The sequence below is a fragment of the Sus scrofa genome, chromosome 7 (genome assembly GCF_000003025.6).
Source record: "Sus scrofa isolate TJ Tabasco breed Duroc chromosome 7, Sscrofa11.1, whole genome shotgun sequence".
Lineage (NCBI taxonomy): Eukaryota > Metazoa > Chordata > Mammalia > Artiodactyla > Suidae > Sus > Sus scrofa.
This window is the reverse complement of record NC_010449.5, coordinates 68426515-68440197: the sequence shown is the minus strand read 5'-3', so window position 1 is coordinate 68440197 and position 13683 is coordinate 68426515. Positions and strand designations below refer to the sequence as shown.

At 41.2% G+C, this 13683-nt stretch overlaps 1 protein-coding gene across 5 annotated transcripts in view; it reads left to right on the top strand.

Annotated features, from left to right (window-relative positions):
• The window catches only part of AP4S1 (adaptor related protein complex 4 sigma 1 subunit), a 55358-nt gene that overhangs the window by 35446 nt on the left and 6229 nt on the right, over positions 1 to 13683 (top strand). For 2 of the 5 annotated variants that reach the window (XM_021098033.1, NM_001243497.1), the window contains one exon: positions 3946 to 3957. In XM_021098033.1, the coding sequence (XP_020953692.1) occupies positions 3946 to 3957 (12 nt within the window). Of the gene's footprint in view, positions 1 to 3945; positions 4028 to 4995; positions 5587 to 6739; positions 8670 to 13683 lie in introns of those variants that run through there. The other 3 variants (XM_021098036.1, XM_021098034.1, XM_021098037.1) reach the window with 3 other exon arrangements.

The following is a 13683-nucleotide window of genomic DNA, read 5'->3' as shown; positions in this document are numbered from 1 at the left end:
CAACATGGGATCCAGGCCACGTCTGTGACCTACACCACAGCTCACAGCAACACCACATCCTCCTTAATCCCACTGATCAAGGCCAGGGATCGAACCCACAACCTCATGGTTCCTAGTTGGATTCGTTAACCACTGAGCCACGACGGGAACTCCCTTTGACCATTTTTCAACTTCATTATTTGTCTTTTTATTGTTGAGTTGTAAAAGTCCTTGACATATTCTGAGTACACATCTCTTGTCTGATATGACTTGAAAATATTTTCTCTATTCAGTGGCTTTATTTTCATTTTCTTGATGGTGACATTTAAATACAATAGTTTTTTGTTTGTTTGTTTTTATGTTTTGTTTTGCTTTGGCCACACTCATGGCATGTGGAAGCTCCCAGGCCAGGAATCGAACCTATCAATCCAAGTTGCTGCAGTGACAGCACCAGATCCTTAATGCTCTGTGCCACAAGGGAACTGTAAACACAATAGTTTTTTTTTCTTTTTTCTCTCTAGGGCTGCACCTGCAGCATGTAGAAGTTCTGCGGCTAAGGGTCAAATTGGAGCTACAGCTACCAGCCTATGCCACAGCCACAGCCACACCAGATCCGAGCTGCACCTTTGACCTACACCACAGGTTGTGGCAACACCGGATCCATAACCCACCGAACAGGGCCAGGGATTGAACCTGCATCCTCGTGAATACTAGTTGGGTTCTTAACCAGCTGAGCCACAACAGGAACTCCCATAATAATTTTTAATGTTGGCAAAGTTAGATTATTTTTATTAATGCAAATGTTTTTGGTGTCATGTCTAAAAAGGCAAGGTCATGAAGATTTATTTACTCTTGTGTTCTTTCTTTTGGTCCCAAATCAGACTTTATCTATTTCAATGTTGTATTTGTTTTGTGTGTGTGTGTGTGTGTAAAAATAAACTTAGCTCCTACATTTAGGTTTTTGGTCCATTTTGAGTAATTTTTATGTAATGTGTGAAGTCGAGGTCTAACTTCATTCTTTCGCATGGGAATATGTTGAAAAGACTATTCTTACCTCCAATTGAATTGTCTTGGTACCTTTGTCAAAAATAGTTGACCAAAAATGTAACGCTTTCTCTCTGGACTTTCAGTTCTGTTTTAATGATCTATATGTTTATTTTTCTACCAGTACCACACTGTCTTGATCAATTTATTAGCTTTGCAGTTAGTTTGAAATTCAATAGTCTTTTTGAAAAAAAAAAAAAATCAGTGAAGATGTTTTACTTTACCACTATATGCTTTTCTGAGACTTGGTTAGACATTCCTGAGAAGTAGTAGTGGCAGGAGTTCCCTAGTGGCTCAGCAGGTTAAGGATCTGGTGTTGTAACTGCTGTGGCGTGGGTTAGATCCCTGGCCCTGGAACTTCTGTATGCCATGGGCACAGTCCAAAAAAAAAAAAAAAAAAAGGAAGTAGTGGTGGTACAAGCTGGTTTTTCAAAATTCTCTTGTTTATTTGATTTTGCTTTTAAATAAAAGGATTAGGAAGGAACTGTTTCTAAGCTGCTTCCTCCTGAGCAGAGTAGAATCTGCTCCATAATGAGCAATACTGAGTGCTCTAAAGCCTGGTAAGGGCAAAGTTCATGTTAAAAGTTATATCTTCAGCCTAACTCCTAGTGTTGGAAGTAAACTTTGGCAAATTCCTTCTTTGTGGGACAATCAGTTAGCCTGTTTTCATCGTCTTAGTGCAGTTGTTAAAGTGTGGTTCCTGGTTCAGGGAACTTGTTGGTAATATAACTTCTTGGCTTATCCTAGACTACTGAATTCTGGGTTGAGGCATGGCAATCTCTGTTTTAACAAGCCGTTCAAGTCATTCTGATGCATGCCTAAGTTTGCATAATAATAATATAATGTTTGCCTCATGCCTTAATACATGAGGCTTGCTGTCAGCATTTCCTGATTCAGCAGTTGGAGCTGGGAAGCTGCCCAATGCCTGCAACATGACAGTGCATCTAGCCAGGAAGGGACTGTTGCCCTCCAAAGCTGAAGGACAGCAAGAGATTGGGCCATTCCAGAGACTGGCCTTGCGGGGACAGGGGGCATTGAGGCTGGCTTTAAAATGTATCTTTGTATTGATTGCTCAGAGAGAGCACCATAGATCAGCACTGTCCAACAGAACTTTCTGCGGTGACTGAAATATTTTACCTGTGTCATCCAGTGTAATGGGTGCTAGCCACATGTGGCTCTTGAATACTTGAAATGTGATTAGTGTAAATGGAGAATTGGACATTTAATGTTAATTAATTTAAATTGCCACATGAAGCTGGTGGTTACCATAATGGATGGCATAGCTCTACTTGAGGCTTAGCTCCTGATGTCCACTCTCTTAAGAAAGACCATTTGCAAGTCAGGTTCCGTGATTCAGAACTGGCCATGGTTCATCACTTTAAGGGAGCATCTATCAAGAATATAATTCCTCAAAATAGCAGTGTTTTAAACCTGGGAGCATAAAGAGTGGGTAGGAGCAAAATCATTGCTAAGGTTTTAAAAATTATCATATTTGGTAACTGAGGATAAATAGCAGGTTGCTAAATTCTAGCTGTTATTCTAGGGAGAGAGGTGGTGACCACATAAACCACAGAAGTAAAGATTAGAATTTATTTTAAGCCAGGTGATTATATAGGACTTGGACAGTACTAAGGGATGATCCAGTTTAGGATGACAATAGCAAAAAGAAGAGAAAGAGGAGGGAGAAGATTATCATGGGAAAGAAAATAGAATCTGTCCCACTCATGGAGCATGCCTTGTCATCAAAGATTTATTTTTAGGTTCGTGAGTTTTAAACATTCTTTCTTGGGCTATTTTTAATCTTAAGAGTTTCCAAATCTTAAATTTGGAGGTCAGTCTCATGCTGTCTGAACTGAAAGAAGCATCTTAGCATCACATTTCAAAACAAAAAGCCGGGGCTTCCCATTGTGGCTCAGCGGTAAAGAACCCAACTAGTAACCATGAGGACACAGGTTCCATCCCTGGCCTCACTGAGTGGGATAAAGAATCCAGCGTTGCCATGAGCCTGTGGTGTAGGTCTCAGATGTGGCTTAGATCCCAAGTTGCTGTGGCTGTGGTATAGGCCTGCAGCTGATTCAACCCCTAGCCTGAGAATTTCTATATGCTGTGGGGTCAGCCCTAAAAACACCAAAAAAAAAAAAAAAAAAAAAAAAAAAGCCCAGTTAGCTTCAAAAGAGGCAGTTTTGCAAGAGATGAGGATTGTTGCTGTTGAGGACATGGGATCAGGGTTGTCAGTGCTGCACTTGACAGACCCTAAGTCCTGTCAAATATTAAGTGTTTCATCTTTTTCATGACATAAATATGTTCACTGAAAAAAATTTAAAAAGAAAGGGCAGGAGTTCCTGTCATGGCTCAGTGGTTAACAAATCTGACTAGGAACCATGAGGTTGCAGGCTCGATCCCTGGCCTTGCGCAGTGGGTTAAGGATCCGGCGTTGCCGTGAGCTGTGGTGTAGGTCACAGACGTGGCTTGGATCCCACATTGCTGTGGCTCTGGCGTAGGCCGGTGGCTACAGCTCCAATTAGACCCCTAGCCTGGGAACTTCCATACGCCACTGGTGTGGCCCTAGAAAAAGACAAAAATTAAATAAATAAATAAATAAATAAATAAATAAATAGAAATGGCAGATCATCAGTGAGTGTGCCACTTATTGATACGTTCTATTAGGTACATTTTCTTCTAGGTTTTATGTATTTGTCTATAGCTAACTATATCTCTCTAAATACATGTATACAGGGGATAATGCTATATATACCATTTTATAACTTGCTGTTTTATTTAATAGTATGTCAGTACTTATGTATCTATGTCATCGTTTGTGGATTTGCTATAATTTATTACTAGTTCCCCCTTGGTAGACATTTAGCTTGTTTTCAATAATTTGCTACTGTAAATAATATTGGGCTCTTTTCTCTTTTCCAGAGTGAATTAGATGTATCCTTTTTCAGTGCTGTGAGCCAGGTTTTCCGCAGTACTTGGCAAAGGACAGGCTAGTCCTGATCAGGTAAATGCCATGGGGCAGAAAAACAATTCAGTGGAATCCAGAATCTGGAAGTCTCATTGTCACCGGCTCTGACAAGACAGCTAGAGGTACAGGTGCTTTGCAGAAACCCTCTATCCTTTTCCACAAAGACAATTCTTTTATTTTTCAGATAGGGCAATGCTATTGTAGTTAATAATCACTCTTCTATAGTAATTTAACTTATGCATATGGGATAGGCTTTTTCAGAACTTAAATACACAGCCTGAAAGTGCTTGGTCCTCCTAGAGAGAATGGATTTTCATGGCTTCAGGTATAGATTTCCATAAATTCTCCACATGATCAGAAGAAGGTCTTCAAGGATGTTAAACTGGAGAGTTAGAGAAATTACCTGGCTTGTATTCATTTCTTTTTATAGCAAAAGAAACTCTCCTTTTCTTCTTTTCTCCCTTTTAAATCAAAGTATCCAAGGGCCCCAAGAACAAGCATGATTTGCTTAGAATACTGCAGGCCTGTGGGTTTTGGCAGGAGCCCACTGAGCTTGTATGAGTGCTCTGCAGGCAAGTTGTCTTTTATTTTTACTGCAGAAATCTGCTTACCACTTGAAAGCAATAAATAGAATAGTCCTTTGAGAAAACACCAGGCTTGAATCTAAAATAGTAACATTAATTTTAACAAAATATACATTAATTATAACATGTTTATATGTGTATATATATATACATACATTTGTGTACATGTACACGCGCACACACGCGCGCGCGCACACACACACACACACACACACACACACACACACACACACACGATACCTAAGCCTAGAACCACTATGCCAGTATATTCTGGGGAAATGGCCAGGCCATTTACCTTTTTTTTTTTTTTCTGGCTACCCCATGGCATATGGAGTTCCTGGGCCAGGGTATTAGATCTGAGCCACAATTGTGACCTAAGCTGCAGCTGCAGAAATGCTGGATCCTTAACCTACTGTGCAGGGCCAGGGATCGAACCTGTGTCCCAGTGCTCCCATGACACTCTTGATCCCACTGTGCCACATTGGGAACTCCAAACTTTTACTGTTTTTTAAATTTAATTTTTATTTTATATTGGAGTATAGTTGATTTTCAGTGTTATATCTTTTACTACTGAAAGAAAATGTCAGTTGATAAATTTCATTTGCGGGCAGTACTTGGAAGCCTCTTTAAATTAACTCAGGAAATCTGAGTGCCCTCTAGTGGTGAATGACCTAAATCTGTGGTCCTTTTGACCCAGGAGGCCCAAGACCAGGTTGTATATTAGGGAATATTTTCATTCAGCAACTAACATTCCATTTTAACTAAGGGCTTTTAATTGATTCAAAATAAATCTTCTCCAGAATTCCCAGGTGACTCTGCAGGTTTAATTCCTGGCCTAGGACCTTCTCCATGCTGCAGTATGGCCAACAAAAGGGAACAAAATAAATCCCTTCCTCCTTGTATGGGGGATAAGAAAAATGCCTTTTAAGAAGTCATAGGGGAGTTCCCGTCAAGGCTCAGTGGTTAACGAACCTGACTAGTGCCCATGAGGATGTGGGTTCGATCCTTGGCCTCACTCAGTGGGTTAAAGATCCAGTGTTACCATGAGCTGTAGTGTAGGTCGCAGACATGTCTCAGATCCCCCATTGCTGTGGCTGTGGTGTAGGCTGGCAGTTACAACTCCAATTTGACCCCTACCCTGGGAACCTTCGTATGCCAAGGGTGCAGCCCTAAAAAGACAAATAAAAAAAAAAAAAAAAAAAGAGAGAGAGAGAGAAGTCATCAGGAAGATAACAAAAGCTAATAGACACTTCATTAGGAATGTAGACATCCAAGTTCTACTTTCAGTCCTGCTGCCAACTAGCTAGTTGTGTATATCGGACAAGCCATCTCAAAAATGATAGAATTAAACTAGAAGAGCTTTAGCATCCTAACAGCCTTAATATTTGATGTTGCCATGACTCTAGGTAACCAAGCTGAGATAATCTTAGACCTAGAAGAGTATGAGAGAGTCTTACATGTCTAGATATTCAGAGATTTAAAGTCAATCAGATGTAATAGGATGTGTACTTTAGTTGGACTCATTGTGTTGTATCATATATTGACCAGGTGTTTATTAGAAGTAGAAATGAGTTTGTCTTTGTATCCCTCAAGTGTATAGTGTAGGTCCATGTAGTGAGTTCCAGCATTCTTGTTTGAATTTTATTTTCATACCAAAGCTCACAATTTCTATCTTTCCCCCTCATTTTATTTAGTATAATTTTTGCCCTCCCTTCCTCTCTGACTTAAATATTTACTGTCCTTAGGAATTGTTTAGGCACATCCACCTGACAGATTGGGAATTTTGCATCACTTAGAGAAGGGAACTAAATCTTTCCAGACCTGGAAGTGGAAGTTCACATGGCCCTCCCAGACTCTAAAAGTGCAGCATGGGTGGCACCTCTCTTCTATTGAGATTCTGAAAGGGTTTCTACACTTAGCATCTGGAAAAAGCCAAATTACAAGCCCATGACTCTATTCTGCCTCATACATTTTTCTGTTTAACTGTCACGATGAAGTCCAAGGAAGAGTCCTACACACTAATTTCTTTTTCTTTTTTTTTGAGGGGCAGGGGGCTGTGCCTGTAGCATTTGGAAGTTCCCTGGCCAGGGACTGAACCCACACCCAGGCAGTGACTTGAGTCACTACAGTGACAATGCTGGATCCTTAACCTACTGCACCACAGGAGAACTCCTACACACCAGTTTTTTTAATAGTAAAACAAGGGAGCCTTTTAGAGGTACAGCCTCAGTTTCCTGGTCCCTCTGTGTAAGGCCCCAGGCATCCTGCATCATCACTCTGGTAGCATGTAACCAGGAACCTGCTGGAGCTGCTGACACTGTGCCGGGAAAGCTCCCTTAGGCCCTGAAAGATTGAAAATCAGCAGCTGACTTAACAGCAACCTGGAGTCAGTTCTCCCAACACTCAGAGCCTTTGTATTTGCTCAGGTTAAGAAAGCCATCCCACTCATCCCACTCCCTTCTCCCTCCCCCTTGGCAACCAAAAGTCTGTTCTCTGTGAGTCTGTTTCTGTTTTGTGGATAGGTTCATTTGTGCCATATTTTAGGTTTCACATACAAGTGATAAGGATTTTGGGGTTGGTAGATTCAAACTATTACAGTGAGAATGGATAAGCAATGAGGTCCTACTGTACAGCACAGGGAACTATATCCACTTTCTTGGGACAGAACATGATGGAAGATAGTATGAGAAAAAGAATGTACATATATGTATGACTGGTCACTATGCCGTACAGTAGGAATTAACACTGTAAATCAACTATGATTTTTAAAAAATTAAGTTAAAAAAAAAAAGTAAGCCTTCCATGTCAGTCCACACAAAACAGATACGACTTAAGGCTCAGTTTTGTTGTAGCAACAGGAAGATGGGAGTCAAAATCTTATGGAATTCCCAAGAAGTGCTTTATTTGTAGTCTTTTTATCCAGAGGCTTTACCACCCTGAAGTCTTCTAAGAATGGGGCAGTCTTCCAGAGCCTGCAGGGTTACCACTGGGCAGTAAAATGCACTATTTACCTTTCTCCCTAGTGCAGGCTTGTTCTAGTTCTAGTAAGATTAATGTCACAGAGCAAGACAGATGGGATATTAAAAAGAAACAATCTAAGCTCAAGAAAGCAGGACAGAAATTCTGACTTGTTGAAAATCCTTCAACTGAGTGGAAACTCTGTTGCAGAGTAGTATTGGGTGGGGCAGCCTGCACCCTGGGGACCAAGCACATCAGTGACCTCAATCATTCACGTGCCCTGAAGTAGCTCTCCTACCCTTCCCCTACTCTAGTCATGTCCCGCTGCACCCACGGGGCTGAAATGTTGCCTGAGGACTTCTATCGGGAAAGTTTGCCCCTCCACATACTTTGGTAGACTTATTAAAGACTTCAAATTCCATGAATTAAGATAGCTTTTAGGAACTAGGTGATGCACTTCTCAAAAAGTGCTTGGCTTCAGAGCCCCAGATTTGCTGAAATCCCCAGACAATTCGTATGAATAGAATAGAATGCTTCTGCTAAACAGTCAAGGGATGACACCAGTGAACAGCGCTGTGAAGGCCCACATGGGTGATATGAAACATGCTCTCTTTCCTGCCACTGAGGAAGGGCCCCCTTCCTGCCTGCACTCTCTGTGATGCAGCTAGTTATCTACCACGTACTCTGGAGGAATGGAGGAACCCAGGCAAAAGTAAGCAGCACCCCAAGGTTTGCAGTCAGGAGTGGTGTCATGCACGCCTTCACTACTTTCCTAAAATCCAAACACCTTTAGAGGTCCAGAAACCAGAACAGGACTTCTCCAAGTAGGAGATAATTTCAGCCTGATTTAATGAGAAATCACAAATGTACCTGTTCAACTAGGGGAATATGGGCAAGAACAAAGACATTCTTCGGGAAAGCCATCCAACACTGAAAGGGTGGCTTCTAGAGGAACTGAAATCTTCTCCATGTTCTCTGAGAGAGTTACAATCATTACTTGTTATTACAAAAGGATTTCATTCTTTCTTTTTCTTTTTAGGGCCATACCTGCAGCATATGGAAGTTCCTAGGCTAGGGGTTGAATTAGAGAAACGCAGGATCTGAGCCGCATCTGTGACCCATACCACAGCTCATGGCAATGCCAGATCCTTAACCCACTGAGTGAGTTGGAACCCACTGAGTGAGGATCGAAACCAGGTCCTCATGGATACTGGTCAGATTCGTTTACACTGAGCCACAAGGGGAACTCCACAGAAGGATTTCTTTTGTGGTGTGGTGTAGCATGTGACTACATCAAGAATGGCTTGATAAAATCAGGAAAGAGTAAACGAGCTTTCCTCTCCCTGAAGGTTACTTTTAGAGCCATAGAATTTGACTGCTTTGGAGCTGGGGGAAAACTACATAATCACCAGGTTAAAACCTTACTTTTTAGATGAAGAGGCTGAGGCCCAGAGAGGTTCTGTGTCCCAATTCATAGAGCTACTGGGAGACAGAGCTGGTACCAGTCTCTGGGTTTCCAGGGCCTTTGATTCTAGAGCTATAAACTTGATATGAGATTAAATTTGATATATTTTCTAGAAAATTTATAATCATCTGGAGTATACTATAGCAATTTAATTTCCAAGAAAATATTTGTAAATTGTCTGTCACCATGCTGTCTCAGTATTTCCTGAATTAGGGAAATTTTAGAGAAACACTGGCCTTTGGTTGGAGAAGTCAGACATGATGAAAAATTCTGAAGAGGGTATCTGATTGTCTTGATAAGAGCATGCTCTCCAACAGTGAAGTTCACATTCAGAGATCTCTAAACATCTTTTTTTCTTTTGAAAATATGTCCATTGAAAACAGGTCTGCAGGAGAAAAGAGCTGGCCTGTGGGCCCGAGGGAATGTGTGCAGCTAGTCCAGTCTTTGGGAAGGGCAGGCATGGAGGGAGTAGGGCCCTCTCCATGATGAGCATTCTTGTCAGGCCATCATGAATGTGGCAAGTCTCAGAATTATGAACTGTCCCCAAGGGAGTTAGCCATTCACCTGGGAAAGGGAGGTGAAAGTTCCAGATTAAACAGTTCTGGCTGCTTCCATGCTGCTTTGGCTCTCCCTAGACTTAGCTATATCTCTGTTTCCTTTAAGTGTGTTTCTGAGTCCTTTAGGTGTCATATTAATCCCCTACTCTTCCTCCTATCCCTCCCCTGCAGGTCCCTCTGCTGTATCCCTCTCCTTTTGTTCCATGCTTCTGGGTTCTGTTGTACTTAGGAATTGTGGCAGCAAGTTAGGAGAAGCAACAGAGAGTTTGGGGAAAAAAAAAAAAAGAGAGAAATGACAGGTGCATTGACCTTAGTGCAGGCTTTCATATTTCTGAAGAAAATACTCTTAGACTCCAATGTCTAGATAATTAGAACCAGATTACTCCCCAGGAGCCCCTTCATTTGAAGACCTAACTTTCTTTTTTTTTGCCTTTTCTAGGGCCACTTCTGCGGCATATGGAGGTTCCCAGGCTAGGGGTCAAATTGGAGCTGTAGCCACTGGCCTACACCAGAGCCACAGCAACACCAGATCTGAGCCGCATCTGTGACCTACACCACAGCTCACAGCAACGCCGGATCCTTAACCCACTGAGCAAGGCCAGGGATCAAACCTGCAACCTCATGGTTCCTAGTCGGATTCATTAACCACTGCGCCACGACGGGAACTCCTGAAGACCTAACTTTTGTGAAAGGAAAAGGAATTGGGATGAGAGGGTGACAATGGTTGAACATGTCTAAATTCGACGCTTTACTGTCTTTAAGTTTCCATTTCTAATGAGCATGATCCTAGTCTACTAAAAACAACAACAAATAGCTGACCGATTGTTTGAAATAGACAGACTTCATTCAGCAAGTGAGTAATTAAATGCACTAGAGGAATTCATAATTTGTGAATCTTTTTTAAATGAGTTAACACCTGATTTTTTCCCCCAATAATTCTAGATGTTCAGGTCTGTTGCATTTGTTTAGTGAAGTACATCTATAGAGAATGAGACAACCCTATGAATGACTTCTAAGTTTCTATTAGGTTCTGTGTTAATACCTCATTAAGCTCTGTGCAAGTAGTCCACTAGCAGAATAAACTGTTTTTCAGGAGCCCATGGGAACTGTCCTTAAGTGACCCAGAAAAAAAAAAGCTTTACTCTGATATACCTATTAATAATGTCTTCCAGTTAGATGATTGCTTTGTCCATGGCCAATTTGGGACTGGAATATTAGGCCCTTGACTCAATCTTGTTCACCAGACCCAGAAGCCAGAACTTGGAAACCAAGCAAGGTAGGAATGACAGCCAGGGATAAAGAAAAGCAGAGCTGGGAAGTACAGGTGGCTGCATGAAAAATGCCCTGTAGAATCCCCCTATATATTCACTAAGGACAATAAAAGCTTAGTGACTTTTAAAGTGTCAACTAATCAAGGGTGATTTTCTTTGAGACAGAAGGAAATTTAAATTTATCTATTTGAATTGGTTCAGGGATCAGGCTACTCCGAGGACTACTCCATCTGTGGCAGGAGGAGGATCAGCAATTCACATTTATGTCCCCTTGAACAACCAGGGGAATGTTTTGAAATTCAGATTAGAATTTACTGCTGAATCATATCAACCACTGACATCCTCACATTGCAAGGACAAGGTCCTTCAGTAAGTCTGAATTTCCCAACATCCTGGAAACATGAGTTGCTCGGTGAAGTCATTCTGTACTGTGGGCATGTGACTACCTGTCTGAGTATCTGGCTCGAACCCCCAATAATCATGCAACTTTCTGGCACTATATAGGGAAACCACAGACCAAATCCAACATGAGGCAAAGCCTGAAAGCTGATTTTCCCTTAGAATCATGTGACTCCTTTAAAGTAAGAATCCTGCTGTTGTTCACATCTTAATTTGGTTTATGAGCAACTTGTGTACACTGGCAAAGCCAAGAGTAACAGTATTTGGGCTATAAGCCAGGTGAGCAGGGACCAAAAAATAACGTATATGCCAAGTGCTGTGGCAATAAAGAAAGGCAAACAACAAAAAGACAAAAGACAAAAAAAAAAAAAAGAAAGGCAAACACACATTAACCCTGACATATGGAATAGGAGGAAGCAAGAAAGGCACAGGCTTATTAATGTGCACAGGTCTATTAATGTGATGAGCTGAGAATGACTGTTTTAAGAGGGTCCAAACCTTCAGGTTATACTGATTTCAACTGACTTAAAGATCCTTCAGGCATCTTGTTTCCTCTCATGGGCACCCTAAAGTTGGAGCTGATATGAACTAGAAACAGCCTCTCAAAGAGCAGATTCATAAAGCCCCACTTTCTCCCAACCCTGAAACCCAAGAGACTTTCTGAATTTCTATGTAATGTGGACTGGAGTTGAATATCTAAGGGCCCCAGTAATATTAGTGCCACTTGAAATCAACTTTTTAATTAAAGTGATTAAAATGTTTCCAGTACATAAATTGGAATTTTGATCTTTGGATTATAAAACTTTTTCAACACGGTATTTTAACACCACTGTGGTGGTATAGTTCTCTTTTAATGAGAGAAAACTGAGTAACATTGATTCAAAAGGGATCTCAAAAGCAATTTCAGTGCAGAGTCCAGCCTAGAAACAAAAATTTCTAATTCTAGATTTTGGTCTCAGACCCCTTGTCTTATTTGATTTTTTTTCTTTCTTTTCTTTTTCTTAAGATCCTAGCTAAGCAAAGTTCTTTAGGATGGGGGGAAAAACTTGCTCTCTTTTTTTAATACCTTAATTCAATTTCCCATAGAATTAGCTAAGTTGCAAAGGGCCAATGTGTTCACATTACCCACAAATATTAGTGTCTAGAAAATTCTCATTGTGAAGATTCTGCATAGTCCTGGATATGCTCTCCTTGTAACAGTCTTTGGCTCACTTTTAAGCCTAGTGTGGCCTTTTGTTATTAGGTCAATGAAAAAGAGTGTTGTTTTTTAAGTAGATTTTTCTTTTTTTTTGTCTTTTTGCCTTTTCTAGGGCCGCTCCCACGGCATATGGCGGTTCCCAGGCTAGGGGTCCAATTGGAGCTATAGCTGCCGGCCTATGCCAGAGACATAGCAACACCAGATCCGAGCCGAGTCTGTGACCTACACCGCAGCTCACAGCAACGCCGGATCCTTAACCCACTGAGCAAGGCCAGGGATCAAACCTGCAACCTCATGGTTCCTAGTTGGATTCATTAACCACTGAGCCACAACGGGAATTCCTTAAGTAGATGTTTCTTAAAGACCCATTCATATTCTAAGAGCAGTAGGACATCCAGGTGTAATTTTTTAAAAAAAAAAGTTTAGGAGTTCCCTTTGTGGCGCAGTGGTTAACGAATCCGACTAGGAACCATGAGGTTGCAGGTTCGGTCCCTGGCCTTGCTCAGCGGGTTAATGATCCGGCATTGCCATGAGCCGTGGTGTAGGATGCAGACGCAGCTCGAATCCCGCGTTGCTGTGGCTCCATAAAGAACATCAGAAAGCTAAAGTGGCTCTATAATTCTCAAATGAGTATTTTTAGAACTCTCCACTTTTAAGAGGTACTCTTAAAATTCAGAATTTTATATCTCCTTGGGAATTGAGTCAGCATTCTTCATTTATTCTCATGGCTATTTTTTTCTTCAGCCTGTCTGACATAGAGGATGCTCAAGATGCAATGTTATAAAGGCATTTATTTTGGGATGGAGGTTTGAGGGCAGAGGGAAAGATTATATTCAGCAGCCTCAGGCCTCTCCTGAGAAGTCTGGAAGTAGCAGAGCAGTTAAGCCCAAACTTTAGGTTTAAATTCCAGCTCTGGCAGTTACTAGCCACATACGCAAACATCACAAAGTTGTAGACAAGCCTGAAGTAATATAGGTACAACACTCAACACAATGCCTAGAACATAATGAGCATTCAGTAGGTCTTGGCTATTACTGTTGTTATTGTCCAGGAAGACAATATTGTTCTTGAGTTCAGATTACATACACTCTTGCCAAATTTTCCTTGCTTTGTTCTCCAGCTCTTAGTAGATTCCCTCTCTAAAAGGTGTAGCTCTTTGTCTGTTGTCCAATTAGCCCAACCAAAGTGAAACTAGGTGTGAATATGTACATGAAGGAAATAATTTCTAATGTAAACACTAATTTTAAATTTAATTTCAGG